The 17,884-nt window shown below is 52.1% G+C and overlaps 1 protein-coding gene across 1 annotated transcript; it reads left to right on the plus strand.

Moving 5' to 3' along the window:
* Window positions 1-11,741: 11,741 nt before the first annotated feature.
* EI90DRAFT_3114910 (uncharacterized protein) lies at window positions 11,742-13,658 on the plus strand (the record flags this gene model as incomplete). Its single annotated transcript, XM_039062721.1, has 3 exons — window positions 11,742-12,036; window positions 12,089-12,126; window positions 12,726-13,658. 3 exons carry the CDS (start codon window positions 11,742-11,744, stop codon window positions 13,656-13,658), a joined length of 1,266 nt encoding a protein of 421 aa, XP_038924068.1.
* Between the last annotated feature and the right edge of the window lie 4,226 nt (window positions 13,659-17,884).

Here is a 17,884-nt window from a genome sequence, read left to right on the forward strand (position 1 = left end):
TCCGAGTTCGGACTTTCCGGACTTATGTCGGACCTTGCAACTATTGCATTGTCCTATTCAATTCTGCTATTCTCCCTCATTCCTATTTGGGCTGCTGCTTCCTTTCTATTCAGTCAGCTAGCCATTCCCCCACTCCCAACCTCCTTCCTTCCTCCTTGGGCCTTGGCCCTTCATTCCTCCTTTGAGAAACACCATTGAGTCAAACCCTTGACCCTCGGTGTTGTTCCTCTTTCCAGCTCCCTTTGTCTCCTTTCGGAGTACCCTCGCTCCTTTTGATTCCGGACCCCTCCTTATATACAATGTACATAGTAACTTGTAACCTCAGTCCGAAATCGACATGAATTCCCCCCAAGAGACTTTCCCTCTGCTAGATCCGAAATTAGGGACCCCTAGGACAACCAGCAATGGCACAGCGCTCTGCCTGAGTCGCTGAGGCCAAGGTCCTTCCATGCTAAGTCTCCGATTCCATTCCGGAGTCATCCGAATCTGCTAGTTCTAACATCATCTCTGATTGATGTAAATCGAAAATATTCCGAATGGACCTCAAGAATTGAAGGCTTCGGTATAAAGAGTAATCATAGATGTGGGAATAAGGTGTTGGGATGGAAGTGGTCAGTCAGCAGAAATAATTGCATGATTCCAAGATCAAAACAAGGGCCCCAGATGACTCCTATGTCATTCACTTTCAAGAGCGATGTGAAGCAGATGGCAATGGGTCTGTGAAGTTTCGAAAGGGAGTGTTGAGGATTTGGCTGACATTGGGCAACTCTTCTTGTGTGGATTTGCCGAAGAAGCATGAGAGCATCGGGTTTAATAGGGTGAAGGGAAGGAGGGTTGAAGCACAGAGGTTGGTTACGAGTGGATGGCAGAAGGCAAAAGAGTTGGGAGATAGTTTGGCACGCAGTGCCAAGACGATTGAGACACAGGTGCGAGAACATCCTGTCCCACCCCAACCATTTACAAAACACACTGCCCAGACACATGCGACCTGACGCACAGATGAATTTGAAATGGTTTTAATGTTTAAGGACCTGTTCCCAAGTTCTGTGGAGGAAAAGGGGGAAGATACGAATAACCCTATGTTTCCAATGCCAGCACCTCAAAGCAGAATGGTGATCTAAAAAAAGAAAGAAAAAATCAGTTATAGTTATACTCAGGGAAGACCAGTAATGATGGCGATGAGACAATCAGCGGAGTCCTTAAATGCTGTAGCAAATCAGTTGCCATCATTTCTGCCTGCTTTCCCTTACAAGTGTCCAGAGGTGGGGCACTTGATAAGAATTGTGAAAGGGTGAAGGGAGGATAAGAAAAAAGTAGAACGAGACCATTACGGAAAACGGCATAGTGAGGTGCACTAGTGTCAGGGCACACCCCACCTGACCCCGCACCGTGCCGCCCTACTCCGCTCCCCCGCTATCACTCCCTGTTTCTTCTTTCCCATTTCCTTCTTTCTTTCTATTTCCGTTCCATGGTCGACTTCCCCTTCTCTATGTATTACTACACACTTACCCCCGCTCCCCCAATCGCCGCGTGCATTCCCGCTCACAGAGCGGCACACCTCCGGGATCTCCCACGGAGATACCCAGGGGAGTGCGGCTGTGTGCGGGGATGACGTGGCTCCCCCCACGTGACCTCAGCTGCATGTATATAATAGCACCTGGGGTGGGAACAGAAGAAGCAGCCTTCTTCTCAACTTCCCACTTCAGCCTAAGTGGTCGGGGACGCTCACCCTGCGACGGGATCGCCGCTACGCACAGCCACTATCTGTCCCACCAAGTCCCGCACGCAGGGACCTCGCCGCTTTTGGAGCTGTCCCTGACAGCAGAAGAAGGCTTCAACCTCATCTCCCCCACCTCCCCCGCTATGGTGACCGAAGAGCAGTACAACTGCTGTCCCAATTCCACAAGCTCCAGGCCATCGTAGAGAGCCAAGCTCAGAACCAGCCCCCAGCCACGCCTGCACCGGCACCGGTCCCCGCACCAACACCTGCACCCGCCCCTAGACCCAAACCGCCTAAAGTCGCCCCCCCCACTGCCTTCTCTGGAGCAGCCGAAGACCTTGACCGCTTCAATGCTGAATGCGGCATATACTTCCATGTCCGAGCAGCGGAATTCCCCAACCCCCTCTCCCAGATCCTCTTTGTCCTGTCCTACATGAAGGGAGGGACTGCAGGGGTGTGGGCGACGCAGTGCACCATCGCGCTACTGACGACGGGCTCCCCCCGACTCACCATGGACGAGTTCAACACGGAACTCGACACCATGTTCCAAGACCTGAACCGTGAGGCCACAGCCAGACAGAAGCTGGCCACTCTGCAGCAGGGCAGCGACTCCGTGGATAAGATCATCCAGGAGTTTGAGATCCTCGGACCCGCCTCGCGGCTAGGGGACGTGGGGCTAGTGGATCGCTTCGAACAGGCGATCAACTCCCGGCTCCGTGAAAGCATTTACCGCCTCCGCCCCATGCCAACCACCTGGGCCGAGTGGAAACACAAGGCCAGCCTCCTTGACAACCAGTGGCGGCGTTTCCAGGCAACGCAACCCCGCTTAGCCCCCACCAGGCCCCCACTCTTGCCCCCGAGACCCCCACTCCCTGCCACTCTCCCGCAGCCACACCCCGTACCCACTGCTGCCGCACCCCAGCCCCCCGCACCCTGCCCTGCGACAGGAGCAGGGCCACAACCCATGGACCTTGACCGCTCGAGGATCGACCAGAGGCAAAACGGGCTGTGTTACAATTGCAACACACCAGGGCACATTGCACGGGATTGCCCGCAACCGAAAACCCGCCAAGCCAGACGGATGCACCCTGAAGATCTCAGAGCGCTCATGGAGGGGCTGAGGAGACATGTTATGGAAATGGGATTTTCCCATTTTTAGCCTCTTATGGGCTCTATGGAGTACAATATCACGTGACATGTAAATAATAACAACGGAACCAACTATCATCACCCAAAACACCTGATGTCCATGTTATTGTAAACTCCACTGTTACAACATCTGTTACATTAATTGTAACATCTTCTCAATGTCACGGCCCCCTCCTGCACCTGAATGCTATAGAAATGGGCCAATTAGGCCCCATTTTTATAACAAGACAGTTGGTAGACGGACCAGAGGCAGAGGGAGAAGGGCAGGAAGCGGAGGCCCAGGAGGATTTTCAGGAAGGTGACCGGTGAGGGACGTGTCCCAGCCACCTGCAGGCGATAGTACCAACTCGTGTAGATACCGTGAGGCACCTAAGTCGGTGCCAACGTCTAAATTCCACCAAGTCATCGCCAAGAAAAAGAGGAAAACTGCGTCCTCGAACAAAGAGATACCAAGCGCAGTGCCGGAGGTAGCGGTCCCGCCACCCGCTATCTACGTGCTGTCGAAGCAACCCCCCAGATCCCTCAACCTAGCCGTAAAGCTAACCACCTTGACCTCCCTCGCCACGGTCTCTGTATCAGCCCTCTTAGACTCAGGAGCCACCGGGAACTTCGTGAGCCCCGAGTTCGTCAGAAAGCATGGGCTCGAGACAACCCCGCTCCCCCAACCCATCCCTGTCCGCAACGTTGATGGGACCCCAAATGAGAACGGGGCCATAACTGAGGAGCTAGAGGCCCTTCTGACATTCGGACGGCACATGGAGCGGGCCTGCTTTGCCGTCGCAAACCTGGGGCGGCAGTCCCTCATCATAGGGCATTCGTGGTTGCTGCACCACAACCCAGAGGTAGACTGGACACGGCAAAAGGTCAGTATGTCTCGCTGCCCATCCTCCTGTCAGTCGACGCGAGGACACGCCAACCAGGACCCCGTAGTGGAACCAGGGGACGGGATTTACGCCGCTATCATCCCTCCGGGGTGGGGACACGAACTGAGAGCGACCACGACCCCGTCTCAGCAGATGGCCCAGGAAGCCCGCGAACCGGAAGCAGAGCCTGCACTGTTCGAGGCGCTGGTCTCAGAGCAGTACCAGGACTTCCGGGACGTATTCTCGAAAGAGGCCTTCGACCAGCTGCCCCCATGGAAGCCCTGGGACCACGCAATAGACCTGGTGCCAGATGCCAAGCTCCTGAGAGGGAGAACCTTCCCCCTGTCGCAACCAGAGCAGAAGGAACTAGACGAGTTCCTGCGCGAGAACCTGCGGAACGGGCGCATACAGGCATCCAAATCCCCGATGGGAGCCCCAGTCTTCTTTGTCAAGAAGAAGGATGGAACGCTGCGCCTAGTCCAGGATTACCGGAAGCTCAACGAGATCACGGTCAAAAACTCGTACCCCCTCCCTCTCATTTCGGACGTCCTTGCACGCCTCCGAAACGCCAAATACTTCTCGGCACTAGATCTGCGTTGGGGATTTAACAACGTCCACATCAAGGACGGCGATGAGTGGAAGGCGGCGTTTTCGACCAACTGCGGGCTGTTCGAGCCCACCGTCATGTTCTTTGGCCTGTGTAACTCCCCAGCGACCTTCCAAACAATGATGAACGACATCCTCTGGGACTTCATCGACCAGGAGGTTGTCATCTGCTACATGGACAACATTTTGATCTTCACTGCACCCTGGAGGAGCACCGGAGGGTCGTCCGAGAAGTCCTGGAGACGCTGCGGAAGCGGAGACTCTTCTTAAAACCGGAGAAGTGTAAGTTTGAGTGGAAACGGATCGAGTACCTCGGCCTCATTATCGTTGAGGGAAGCATCGCGATGGATCCCGTGAAAGTCCATGGAGTTCTCGACTGGCCAACCCCAACCAAGGTCAAAGAAGTACAGTCCTTCTTGGGGTTTGTCAACTTTTACTGCCGGTTTATTAAAGACTTCTCCGAGACCGCCCGCCCCCTCCACGCACTGACTTGCAAAACCAAGGCATGGGCCTGGGGACCAGACGAGGACCACGCTTTCCGCACCCTTAAAGATGCCATCACCTCCGCCCCGGTCCTCACCTTCCCTGCCGATACAGGTCGTTTCAAACTCGAGTGCGATGCCTCCAACTTCGCCACTGGAGCAGTACTGTCCCAGCTCCAGACGGACGGAGAGTTCCACCCCGTAGCCTTCATGTCCAAAGGTTTCATGGATGTGGAGCGTAACTACAAAGTGTATGACAAGGAGATGCTCGCAATAGTGCATGCCCTCGAGGAGTGGCGGCATTCCCTACAAGGAGCGGAGGAGAAAGTCGAGGTCTACACCGACCACCGCAACTTAGGATATTTCCGCACCGCGCAACGACTGAACCGACGCCAAGCACGGTGGTCCCTTTTCCTCTCCCAATTCCACTTCACCCTCATCCACCGCCCTGGGAGACTCATGGGAAAGCCGGACGCGCTCTCTCGCTGCGCGGACCACCCGAAAGGCAAGGATGACAATGATGGGCTGACCCTCCTCCAACCTGCTTGGTTCAAAGCCCGTGCAGTGGAGGCGGTCTTGGTGGAGGGTGAGGAGACGACTATCCTCAAGAGGATTAGCAGGGCAAAGGACCTGGATGAAAAGGTGGTGAAGGTGATGTGGGAACTTGGGGAAGGCACGCTGAGATCAGATGAGTGGGAGAAGCAAGGAGAGCTGGTTCTGTATAGAGGAAAAGTATACGTGCCGAAAGACCCGCAACTCTGCCATGACTTGGTGCGATTGCACCATGATGCATGGGCGACAGGGCACCCAGGGCGGTGGAAAACCCTGGAACTCGTCTCCCGCGACTACTGGTGGCCACGGATGGCGGAGTATGTCGGGCGGTACGTATGCGGATGTGACACCTGTAACCGTGTCAAATCCTTCCCCTCCCATAAAGTGGGGAAGCTCATCCCGAACAAGATCCCCACTCGCTGCTGGCAAGTGATCTCGGTGGACATGATCGGAGAACTCCCCGAGTCAAAGGGTTACAATGCCGTGCTGGTCGTAGTGGATCGCCTATCCAAACGCATCCACGCAATCCCAACGGTGACGACGGTGGACTCAGCGGGAATCGTGCAGCTTTTCCTCGAACACGTCTGGAAGCACCACAGCCTCCTGGAGGAGATCCTCAGTGACAGAGGGAGCGCCTTCATCTCATGCTTCTCGAAAGAACTCGCGGACCTCCTTGGCGTCAAGCTCACCCCTTCGACCCCTTATCACCCCCTGTCAGGGCATACACCCTGACCTAGCCCATACCGCATCCACACCCGCACTCGCACCCACACCCGTGACTGCACCCGGCTGTTGCACTCCCCGCACACGCCCTGTGCCGGATGCTCAGTGCGGCCGGATGGCCCGGACCTCGGGTCTCGGGTCTCATGTGACTTCCGGATATCTCTGGAAGTTTTCAATGTATTGTGGCCACTGTGGGAAGATGAGAAGTTAACTTCCTTCTCATCTCTGACCCACAGTAGGTTGTGCCCTGGACAGGGCTAGTTACACCTAGGACTGTGGACCATAGGGGAGGGTCATGGGGACCCGGGAGTCGTCCCCTGACACCCCCAAACGGACGGGCAGACGGAACGAGTAAACCAAGAAGTGGAAGCCTACCTTCGGGTATTTGTCAACCACCGCCAAGATGATTGGGCGGACTGGCTCCCGCTAGCAGAGTTCGCCTATAACAACCGTGTCCACTCCTCCACCCGCCGTACCCCTTTCGAGCTCGACACTGGCCAACACCCCAGGATGGGGACAGAGCCCACATGCACATCTGAGGTGGAAGCTGCTGACGCCTTCTCGTTGAGGATGATGAAGATGCAGGAAGAGGTGAAAGCGGTGCTAGAGCACGCAGTGGATGAGATGGCCCGCTACTACGACCGGAACCGCAAGGCGGCCCCTACGTACCAAGAAGGCGACCGGGTCTGGCTCAGCACCCAGAATTACACAACCGATCGCCCAACCAAGAAGCTAGACCATAAATGGACTGGCCCCTTCATGATTGTTAAAGTCGTCTCCCCCACCGCCGTCAAACTCCGGCTCACCGCCCGACAAAGGGGGATCCACCCAGTCGTATCCATGACGAACATCAGACCACACTGCCCTGATGAAATCGCGGAGCACCCCGCTGACCCCCACCCGGGCCCAGACCTCGTAGATGGAGAAGAGGAGTATGAGGTCGAGAAAATCCTGGACTCTAAGTGGCTACGCCGAAAACTCCGATACCTGGTAAAGTATACAGGCTGGCCACACTCAGAAAACCAATGGCTCACGCACGACGACCTAACCCATGCCTCAGATCTAGTCGAGGAGTTCCACTGGACACACCCACATGCCCCAGGGAGAGAAAGAGAGAACCGCCCAGCTGCTTCGAGGCGAAGCGGCTTAAGGGGGGGGTGATGTCAGGGCACACCCCACCTGACCCCACGCCGCACCGCCCTACTCCGCTCCCCCACTATCACTCCCTGTTTCTTCTTTCCCATTTCCTTCCTTCTTTCTATTTCCGTTCCATGGTCGACTTCCCCTTCTCTATGTATTACTACACACTTACCCCCGCTCCCCCGATCGCCGTGCCCACCGCACGCATTCCCGCTCGCAGAGCGGCACACCTCTGGGATCTCCCACGGAGATACCCAGGGGAGTGTGGCTGTGTGCAGGGATGACGTGGCTCCCCCCACGTGACCTCAGCCGCATGTATATAATAGCACCTGGGGTGGGAACAGAAGAAGCAGCCTTCTTCTCAACTTCCCACTTCAGCCTAAGTGGTCGGGGACGCTCACCCTGCAACGGGATCACCGCTACGCACAGCCGCTATCTGTCCCACCAAGTCCCACACGCAGGGACCTCGCCGCTTTTGGAGCTGTCCCTGACAACTAGGATGGCAGCGGGAAGAGGCACGAGGGCAGAGGAAGAGGCCAGGAAATGGATAGATCACATCATTATTGGTTGAGCTCCTTATACTGCCTAATTCCTGACAGCTTGAGGATAGCAGGAGTCAACACCAAGGTCAGAACCTCAACCGACCTTACACATGGTCCATTAATGCAGAGCTGTAATTTCGACAGGGGAGGAGAAGAGTGAAAACCTGTTTCACCCTTCCCCGCAATTTATATACATTGTTTACATCGAGAAATAAAGAGTAATAAACAATGAATAAAGAAAGCGTGCACAGCACGCATCACCACACATCCATTCCCTACACCGTGGCTCAACCGCTCTTGGGACCTTTCAATATTCAGGCTCAATTTCCAGGCATTGTGAGTACAAAACCCATGCATGAGTAGGGATGCCACATGGAGACATGCATGGGTTGAACGTGTAAGGGGCAGGTTCTCTGTGCGCACTGACACTTGGTGAATTAACAGAGATATGGAATAGAGTGTCGCAACGAAACTGCGCTGGAGTATCTCAGCCAGAGTGAGCACGATTGTATGGTTGTGTGTCGGCTGGAGTCAAGCCTAGATGTTGATGAGCACTGTAAGGATTGGACCTGGAATATTGACATGGTGATTGACATGGGTATTAGGGGGAGTGTTAAATAAGATGAATTTTGGGCTCGGTGATCGTGTAGTCCTAAAGGGCCAGTGTATAGCTGGGAAACGAATGCTAATTGCTGCATTTTAAAGATGCCAGAATTTGGCGAAAGAGCCTGCTAACTTGCGAGGGAATGTAATTTCTGCATCGGAGTTGGCCAAGCACATTGTGATGGATTACTTACCACACTTGCCGCTGTTGTGGGGACAAGTCCGTGCGGGTTAAAACAAGCCTGATTGCACACTTCACCCTTTACTGCATCAGGGATTAGGATTGGTGAGTCGGGGTAATATTAGGAGTTGTAGAGGTTGTAGAGGTGGTTCTGACGAGTCTAAGATTGTTGGATTTGGTTGGGTTGTTGAGGAGATATGACATTTTCTTTATTATCTTTACTATTTTCATTCATTCATGCATGTGACTTTCCTTTTCTATTTGTATCGGACTCTTCCATGACACTGTATAGTTAGTTAGAGAGGGTTATCAGCACCATACCCAGGGACCCCACTACATCTGTCTGACACTAGAGAGAGACCTACCCCCCCCCAGACCTGAGTTGCGAGTCTAGCTGGATAGACCCATTACACCACCCTACACAGCCCTACTCTGGATATGGTTTGGGTTTCATTCGGACAAAGAAGGATGAGTGTTCTCAGATCGGACTTATCTGTTATTTTTACTTTATTTGCATGTATTTTTCTCGAGACCCCTGCCCTTGGCGCTCTTGTGAGCAGCCTGAAGCTCTGCAGGTTAAATATCCAGAATAAAACAAACAACAGCCCTGCTCTGGGCAGCTGTCACTAGCAGCCTGGAGCTGCAGGTCAGACAAACAAACTAGCCTAACATTCTGGCCTTGGGATATCTTCCATCTGCCTTTGATTAACACCAGACCTTGTGGTTTAGGAGGATTCGTGATGAATAGGGTTCTGTCAATTACTTTAGGTGATGGTATCTATTCACTATCCTTAACAGCATCGTGCTGGCCTTGACATTGACAATCGACACTGATGCCCCCGCCAAAGAACACCTGCAATTACACAGCCCCATGTCAAGATAATGATCTGTCGACTAACTTGAGTCTAGACAATGCCATATCGAATGAGACACATGTCTCTTCCTGGACGAACTCTGTCCATGCCGCATATCGGAATAGGTTTTGTCAACAGATCAAATCCCGTGCTTGAGGGTCGTTTCTCCAGGGATATAACTTTCGCATGAAATTCCAAAGCAGGGCACGCTATGGAATAGCAAGAATGAATACATACCATTAGTTCCAGCGAGTTTAATACTTGTTTCTGTAATAACTGCGCAGTGCGACACCTCAATTAGTGAGGTATCAGCTGCTAGCGCAAGTCCAGTCCTTATATACATCTTGGAATGACTCTACGCCACTGAGGTGAAACATGAGTGGTAAACAACAAGTTGAAAACAAAAGTGCGAAGACAAAGAGTCAAAGAGGTTGCCGCCATTCATGCCTCAAAGCACCCCTCCCCTTCCCAAAGTGTGAATGTCCGGCCCAGGTGACTCCCTTGACCACCAGTGGCATTGGGCTGCAACTTCTAACAGTTTCTGTGCCAGGGATAAAACATATGGTATCCGAAAAGTACTCGTCAAAAATGTCATCAATGTCATCTTTTTCTTTGTTCATTTTATTCTTCCTGGTTTTCAATTTCTTGGCCTTCTTCAATGCACTTGCCCCTTCCTCATTAGAGACCACAGGGGGTTATCTGAGTGTAACCCACGGAGTTCCTGATAGAGTGGCCCCGATCGATGAAGTCTTCAACGAGGGCAACATGGGGCACAAGTGCTATTTCATTGGTGCTGTGCCAAGTGGGCACCCGTCTTTCCTGGGAATAGAGGTGGTGGCCTCAACTGTTGCGATTCCGTCAAGATTGTCAGCATCCTTGGTCGACTTGGGAATCACTTTTCCTGTATCCTTCCGTGTTCTCCCTGAAATAATCTTGATTAGACATGACAAGAGGCTTAGAAGGATTCGGACAGTCAGGGGACTGATGTGATTGAGGAAGCTTCATGGGTCCACCATAGTCGCACTGAAAAACAGGCCAGACATCGGTGAGGGATGGGAGAGATCTCACCAACCCGAAGAACCCTATAAACTGTTCCCATATTGCATCAAAAATGCTCCTAAGCTCTATGCATTCCATATGTACTCGGCTAAAAATGGCCACCAGCATCGATGTTTGAGTGCGGAATGTTTTTGTCCCATGCTGTAGTTCAGAGAAGCTGAGGACATAGATTCAGCTACAAAAACTGTTATTCGGACAGGAAATGCACACATATAAGCACTTCGTAAAACTGTCATGGCCTGCATTGGCAATTTGTCACGGCTGTGCATTCTGGCCCATTAGCCACCCATCCTGATGCTGCCCGAGCCCATTCCTGCTATGCGAGTGTGAGTGTGAGCCCCGACCTCAGCCCTATCCTCCCTGAGGACTCTCTGCTCACTCCCCCACTTGCACCTGGCCAACTCCCCCACAGCCACACCAACCTTCCTGCCCCAAGTCTGCCTCTGGCACCATGCCCAGCACGACTCCTCTACCCCACCCACTTGGCCCCTACAGGGCCGCTACCATTCCTGCACCCGACTCCGGCCCAACTCCGAGTCCAGCGCCGCTACGATACCATCGCCGCTATCGCAGCCCTACACTCCTTCCTTTATTTACCTGTTATTGTTTGTTTTGACCCTCGGTCATTGCCAGCCGCTATGCAGCCAACCCCGCTCCTTATTCCTGTTTGCTTCCGGACCCTTTGGCCCGGGTCCACTTCCATTCATTCTTTCTCCCTATATATATCCTGTATGTTACTTTATTGTACCTTAGCTCTAATATTGATTTGACCACGACTCCCAAGTCCTGACCCCAGCAAGGCAACCCCAGTAAGTCTGAAATGAGGGCCAAGAGACAGCTAGGGGGCACAGCGCTCCTTTAGAGTTGCTGAGGCCAAATGCCCTACCCTCGGGCCTTGTTCACGGCATCATGGCCATCGTGGCCTATAGTGGCCCGCTAATGGTGACCTTCGGTGCCGACCCCCGGACCAGTGTCTAACCCAATTAGCATTAGAAACCAAGAAATAAACTGGACCGAGATAGTCCCTTATTCAAGAGCAGGCATAATCCATAAATGGCGTGCAGGGAGGACGCTTGGTAGGAAGATGTGTCGGAAATGCTTTGTTTACCGGTCTATTTTAACAGGTGTGGCCACGATGGAGAGGTGAAGCAAATTGCAGGCAACATTTTGGAGTCCACGAAAAAAGATGCATACTGTCATGGCCGTGCATTCCGGCCTGTTCCCGGCCTGTCCCAATGCCGCCCAAGCCTGTGCCCGCTATGCAAGCATGAGCGTGAGCCCCAACCTCAGCCCTATCCTCCCTGAGGACTCCCTGCTCACTTCCCTGCTTGCCCCTAGGCTCCCCTACACTTGGCCGACTCCCCTGCTGCCACACCAACCTCCCCACCCTGAGTCTGCCTCTGGCACCATGCCCAGCATGACTCCTCTACTCCACCCACTTGGCCCCCACTGGGCCACTACCATTCCCGTGCCCGACTCCAGCCCAACTCTGAGTCCAGTGTGTCAGGATCTGGACCCCAGCTGGGAGTGGCCAGAGGGCGAGGCCGGGTGTGGAAGCTGGGGTACTCTCCCCAGGTGCTAACTCCTCGAAGTCGCTGAGGGGACTGGCCTCAGCCTTCACAGGGAATGAGCTGGTATTCATTGAAAAGCGGGTAAGTACACTTGCCTTCACAGGGAATGAGCTGAGAAGAAGGGTAAGCTTCTCAGCCCCCTGTGAGGCCGACACAAAAGGACCCTAGGAACTATACAGTTCCCGCTTGCTGCCGACTTTCCATAACGGGTGTGACCCGTGGGAAAGTTCTGGGCGAGCTGCTCGCCCAGAATGTTCCCACGGTTGTGGCTGTACATTTCTGGGCGAGTCGCTCGCCCAGAACGTTCCCACGGGTTCGCGCGTGCGCGTCATTATGTGAAACAGTGGGGGGAAGGATAAGGGGAAATGGGGAAATGTGGAGAGAGGGTGGTTAGGAGAAGGGTGAGGGTGTCTGAGGGTGAGTGGGGTCAAGGGCTGTGCCCTGACACAGTGCCGCTATGATACCATCTGTCAGGGTACAACCGGGTCTGGACTGTTTACTGATGACACATCAACCCCAGACCAGCACTGCCCGATCACTATCCCTGGACTGACACAGACATGTAATATATTCTCTCTTGTAAAGCGGCCCCGCATTGCTGAGTACCCCGACCTTATCATTTCCTGAGTAGCAAGCGGGGTGGGTAACTTTCTTCTCTCATTTTCCCCCTTGCTGCTCAGCTGGAATCTCCATCACAACCCGCTCTATCGGGTTCCCCCATTGAAACCGACCCTCTCCACTTCGGTCTCAGCTCCAGCGAGAGCTCCAGATTCCTCGACTTAGAGACCAAGCAGCTCGGTACTCTGACATCAGAAGAAAGTTTCAACCTACTTCCTGAGTCCGCATCAGACACCGCTATGTCTACTCAGGAACAAATCCAACAGCTGTTCCAAGCGCTGCTCACTGCCCAGGCCACCCAAGCAGGCCAAGCACTCCCCCCTTCTCCGAGACCTCCCAAAGTTGCCACCCCGTCACCGTTCAATGGTGACAGGGAAAGGCTAGATGACTTTCTAGCACAGTGCCGCCTGTATCTATCTCTCCACCATACTGAGTATCCTGATGACCAACAACAGATCCTGTTCGTACTATCGCACATGAAGGAAGGGACAGCAGCCCCTTGGGCCTCCCAGAAAATCAACGCTTACCTCTCCTCCAATGCTGCCATCCCTATGCTCGACAATTTCCTCCAAGAGCTGAAAGATATGTTCGCTGATCCAAATCGAGCAGCGACCGCGATGCAGAAACTATCAGACGCTAGGCAAGGAATCAGCCTGGTAGAGACAGTCATTCAGCTCTTTGAGCTCCACGGACCACCCTCGGGGCTAGGAGAGACCGGGTTGATCGATAAGTTCCAGCGAGCGATCACCCACTGCCTCCGAGAGTCCATCTATGGGTCTCACCCATTCCCAACGACTTGGGAAGACTGGAAGCAGCACGCATTGCTGCTAGACAACCAGCACAGAAGGTTCAATCACTCCAGGCGCAGATGCGGCAAGGACGGACCTTCGGGAACCTCCCTCATCGGACACGCTGTAGGAGAAATAACGGTCACACTATGGAAACCCATTATGGAAATATGCCAGATAAATCACAAAACCCCATACGACAAGTAGATATGAGAAAATAGAAGGACCTGAATTTTAATGAATTTTAACGAATTTTTACGAAGTATTATGACTATATGTGATAAATTGAAAGAAAGAAAATTAGCAAAAGTACTTCAAGCTTAGCATCAACAAGACGGAATTCTCGGGAAAATTTATAGCAAATATTAAACAAATAATTAGGACAATTGACCAAGATTTGACTATAAAAACAATCAGAGAACCTCCACAGAAACTACTTTCCCGCATCTGCACACGTAGCCAAGGATGGAAGTACCACGGAACAAGGATTCCTCAGGAACTAATGCAAAATTCAAAGTTGTGTTTATAATAGGAAATGTAGATGTCCCCCAAACGGACCCAATAAAAGTAATTACAGGGAAAACTACCCATAAACGACGGAGATATGACTAAAACTCCCGCAAAACGAGGACAACGCTTAAAAAGCAAGTGCAAAGAATAACCAGTAACGACCAAGACGAGCTTGATAGCCCATTAAAAAGGAAGGGATCTAATCTTAATCCACCCAAATTTTCATAATAAAAGGATCATGCATTAATGAGATATCCAATAACGGGAATAGCGACATCAAAAGTCCGAGCTCAAGGAAAAGACGATGTTTACGTAGGATCCATAATTAAAACGTACAACGAAATTTACACGGAAATTATAAAAAATAGGAAACTATAGTTATGCAAATTTTCAGCTCAAACGGTCCAGCCGTTGTAAAGTTATACCAATGATGGGAATATAGAATGGGCAGATTCGGATGACTCCGGAGTGGAATTGGAGACTTAGCGTGGAAGGACCTCGGCCTCAGCGACTCAAGTGGAGCGCTGTGCCATTGCTGGTTGTCCTGGGGGTCCCTAATTTCGGATCTAGCAGAGGGAAAGTCTCTTGGGGGAATTCAGGTCGATTTTGGACTGAGGTTACAAGTTACTATGTACATTGTATATAAGGAGGGGTCCGGAATCAAAAGGAGTGAGGGTACTTTGAAAGGAGACAAAGGGAGCTGGAAAGAGGAACAACACCGAGGGTCAAGGGTTTGACTCAATGGTGTTTCTGTCAGGGCACGCTGCCGCTGCCGCCACCTCCTTTCCTTTTGTCTCATCCTCTCATTCTCTCTTCTTTCCTTCTTCTCTTTTTACAGATGACCTCTCTTTCTTTCCTACAATGGATGCGTCCAATGCTGAGCACCCCGTAGGGGCACCACAATGCCGGACATGCCACACACCCCTACTTGTATTTCCCCTCCAACACTCGGGATCGACTGCGGAGCCACTGTCATATCCGTGCATACCCGACCCCGACCCGACTTCCGGACCTCCACCCTCTTCACCTCCGGAGTCATAACCTACCGCTGCCGTTCCGATACTCACCTTCGGTCTTGGAAACACACCTCCTCCTTACCCCCCACGCTGCCCTCCTACTACTCCTCCTCCTCCTACTCCACTCCCCCTCCGCAATGCCTCCACCCTCCCATAATCCTCCTACGCTTCCCCCATCCGCTCCGATACTCGCCTTCAGACCTGACAACCCTCCTCTCCACCACTCCTTCCCCCTTACCTTTCCCCTCTCTCCTCCCTCTGGTACTCCTCCGCCACCCTTCCGCCAAGTTACGACCTTCCGCCGCTGTCCCGTACTTCCTACTCGGACACTGATCGTACCTTCGCTCCGAGCCTCCGTCATAGTCCCGACCTCGGACTTTGACTCCACCTTGGTCTTAGTCCATTGCATTGGTGACCTCATACTATGTAAACACCATTGCCAATATCCCTCGGACTTTCAACCCCGCCTCCGTAACCCCCGTAAGCTCTGCAACCCCTGAGCTTCGCGGATCGCCTTCAGCACTTTTGCCGCTTGTAATGTATCTCTCGCGTTTACCCCTCATCCCTATTTGGACTACTGCTTCTTCCCATTCTAGCCAGTTAGTCATCATCCCCACTTCTCCTCATCCTCCTGCCCCTCTGGGCCTTGCCCTCCCTACCTCCTTTCGGACGTATCACAGGTCCTTCCTTATGACCTTCGGTACCGCTCCGCTCCTTCTTCCCTTTGTCCCCGTTCGGACGTCTTCGTTCCGATTCAGTTCCCCTTTGTTTCCTTGTGCTTTTGCCCCTTCCATTATATATATCGGCGCTTGTACATACTTGTGGGTTCAGTCCAAAATCGACCTGAAATGCCCCCTAGAGACTTCCTGCTCACCTACTGTGAAATTAAGGACCAAATGGACAAACAGCAATGGCACAGCGCTCCGCTTGAGTCGCTGAGGCCAAGGTCCCTCCACGCTAAGTCTCCGATTCCACTCCAGAGTCATTTGAATCCGCCCACTTCTAACAGCCACCTGTGGTAACCCAGCTTCGTCTGAGGGTGATGTGGCACCTCCATGTGACCCGTTCACACATGTATATAAACTAAGCCAAAGCAGGACTGAAGAAGTAACCTTCTTCTCATTTCCCGCTTCAGGCAAGTACCCTAGTTTAGTCTAGCTTCCCACCCTAATAACAATACATTTCCCGCTTCAGCCTAAGAAGCCACACAGGGACGTAAGCCCGAGTGAGGGCTGCCCACTATATGGTCTCACCGCCTCGCTGCCGTCCAGGCCGCTAGCACTGAGCGCTATGCCACTACCTCTGCCTTCCTTGAGCTGTCCCTGACAGTTTCCCAAAGGAGGAGTGAAGGGCCAAGGCCCAAGGAGGAAGGAAGGAGGTTGGGAGTGGGGAATGGCTAGCTGACTGAATAGGAAGGAAGCAGCAGCCCAAATAGGAGTGAGGGAGAATAGCGGAATTGAATAGGACAATGCAATAGTTGCAAGGTCCGATGTAAGTCCGGAAAGTCCGAACTCGGAAGTTAAACTCCGGAATATTGGCAAAGGCAATTAAATGGAATGAGCTAATGGGTATAAGCGGAGGTGGGGTCAAAGTCTGAGGTCGGAGCTAAGACCGGAGGTTCCGGAGACAGAGACGCGAACAGGATTCCGGAGCGGAGGTCCGGAGTCGGGAGCATAGGTGTTGTGTACTTGTCTGGAAGGTGTCGAAGTTGAGGTCGGACCCGGAATGTTCCGGAGTCGGACCAATGGTGGTGTCGGAGCCGGAGGTGGGATAACCTCTTGGGAGTCGGCAAGGAGAAGGTGACGGAAGGGAAGTAGGGCTCCGGAATCAGTTTCGGAGTTCCGGGAGCCCGGAGTGGAGGTCGGGATTGTATGGATATGACAGAAATCCGCATCATGTTTAATGACACGTGAGGGTGGCAATGCGAAGGGAACCGGCCGTCAGAACCGAGATCCGCACTTTGGCAGATCGTGAAGACCAATTTCCATCCAAATAAGGAAGAGCCTGGTCAAAACAAACCATGGAAAGTGCAAAACAACCTTAGATTATGAGGGAAAAATCTGAAATAAATCACGGAAAGGATACAAACACCCATGCATACCATAAATCCTGAACAATTGACCAGAAATGGTGCCCGCATACAAACGACTACAGGAACAATGCACATGATTACCGAATGTGTGCATGAACTTTTGCTAACTCGACGAATACCAGGAAATAGAACACAACTTTAGTACCATTGGAAAGGTGGGAATAAATAAAAATTTATGATACCAAAAACGTGAAAAACTATCCAGAAATGAATGGGATACAAGGACATGAAGTTAGAAACCTGAAAACGCGCGGGAAGACAGCTTCAAGAGGTCCAGAGCCCTAAATAAAATACATAAAAATATGAAATCTTTGAGGACGACCTACTATAACAACGAAAAATACATATGGAGGATTAGGATGTGATAATACAAAGGGGAATCAGGGAAGATGAACGAAATCCATGAAAACCACTAAACTATGACGGACCATGGCAGGAATTTTAGGGAATGATATTATAATGAAGTGGAAAGCTATAATCCATTCGTTTGAGTAATTCTTGACTACTAGCAACTTTTTCTTTCGGTTTTAAACCTGAATAATTCACTCATTTACCATTTCAAGTCTCATTTTAACTAAATGTCGCTGAATAAAAATGGAATAAATCAGCTGAAGGTCTCAGTGCAGCTGTACGCATAGTAATGCGAAGTTTGAAGTCAGAATCACCGAGTCATAGCAAATTCAATGGTAAATATGAGGAATAATAGGAAACTGCGACAAATGCAGCACAGTCAAGTTTTAATTAACCAATAAAATAGCTTAGGCGAGGAAGGACAATAAGGATTCTAGGCGCAGTCTGACCACAGTAGAGCTGCA

This window comes from Cantharellus anzutake, assembly GCF_015039405.1.
Source record: "Cantharellus anzutake strain C23 chromosome Unknown EI90scaffold_1, whole genome shotgun sequence".
In the NCBI taxonomy this organism is placed as follows: Eukaryota; Fungi; Basidiomycota; class Agaricomycetes; order Cantharellales; family Hydnaceae; genus Cantharellus; species Cantharellus anzutake.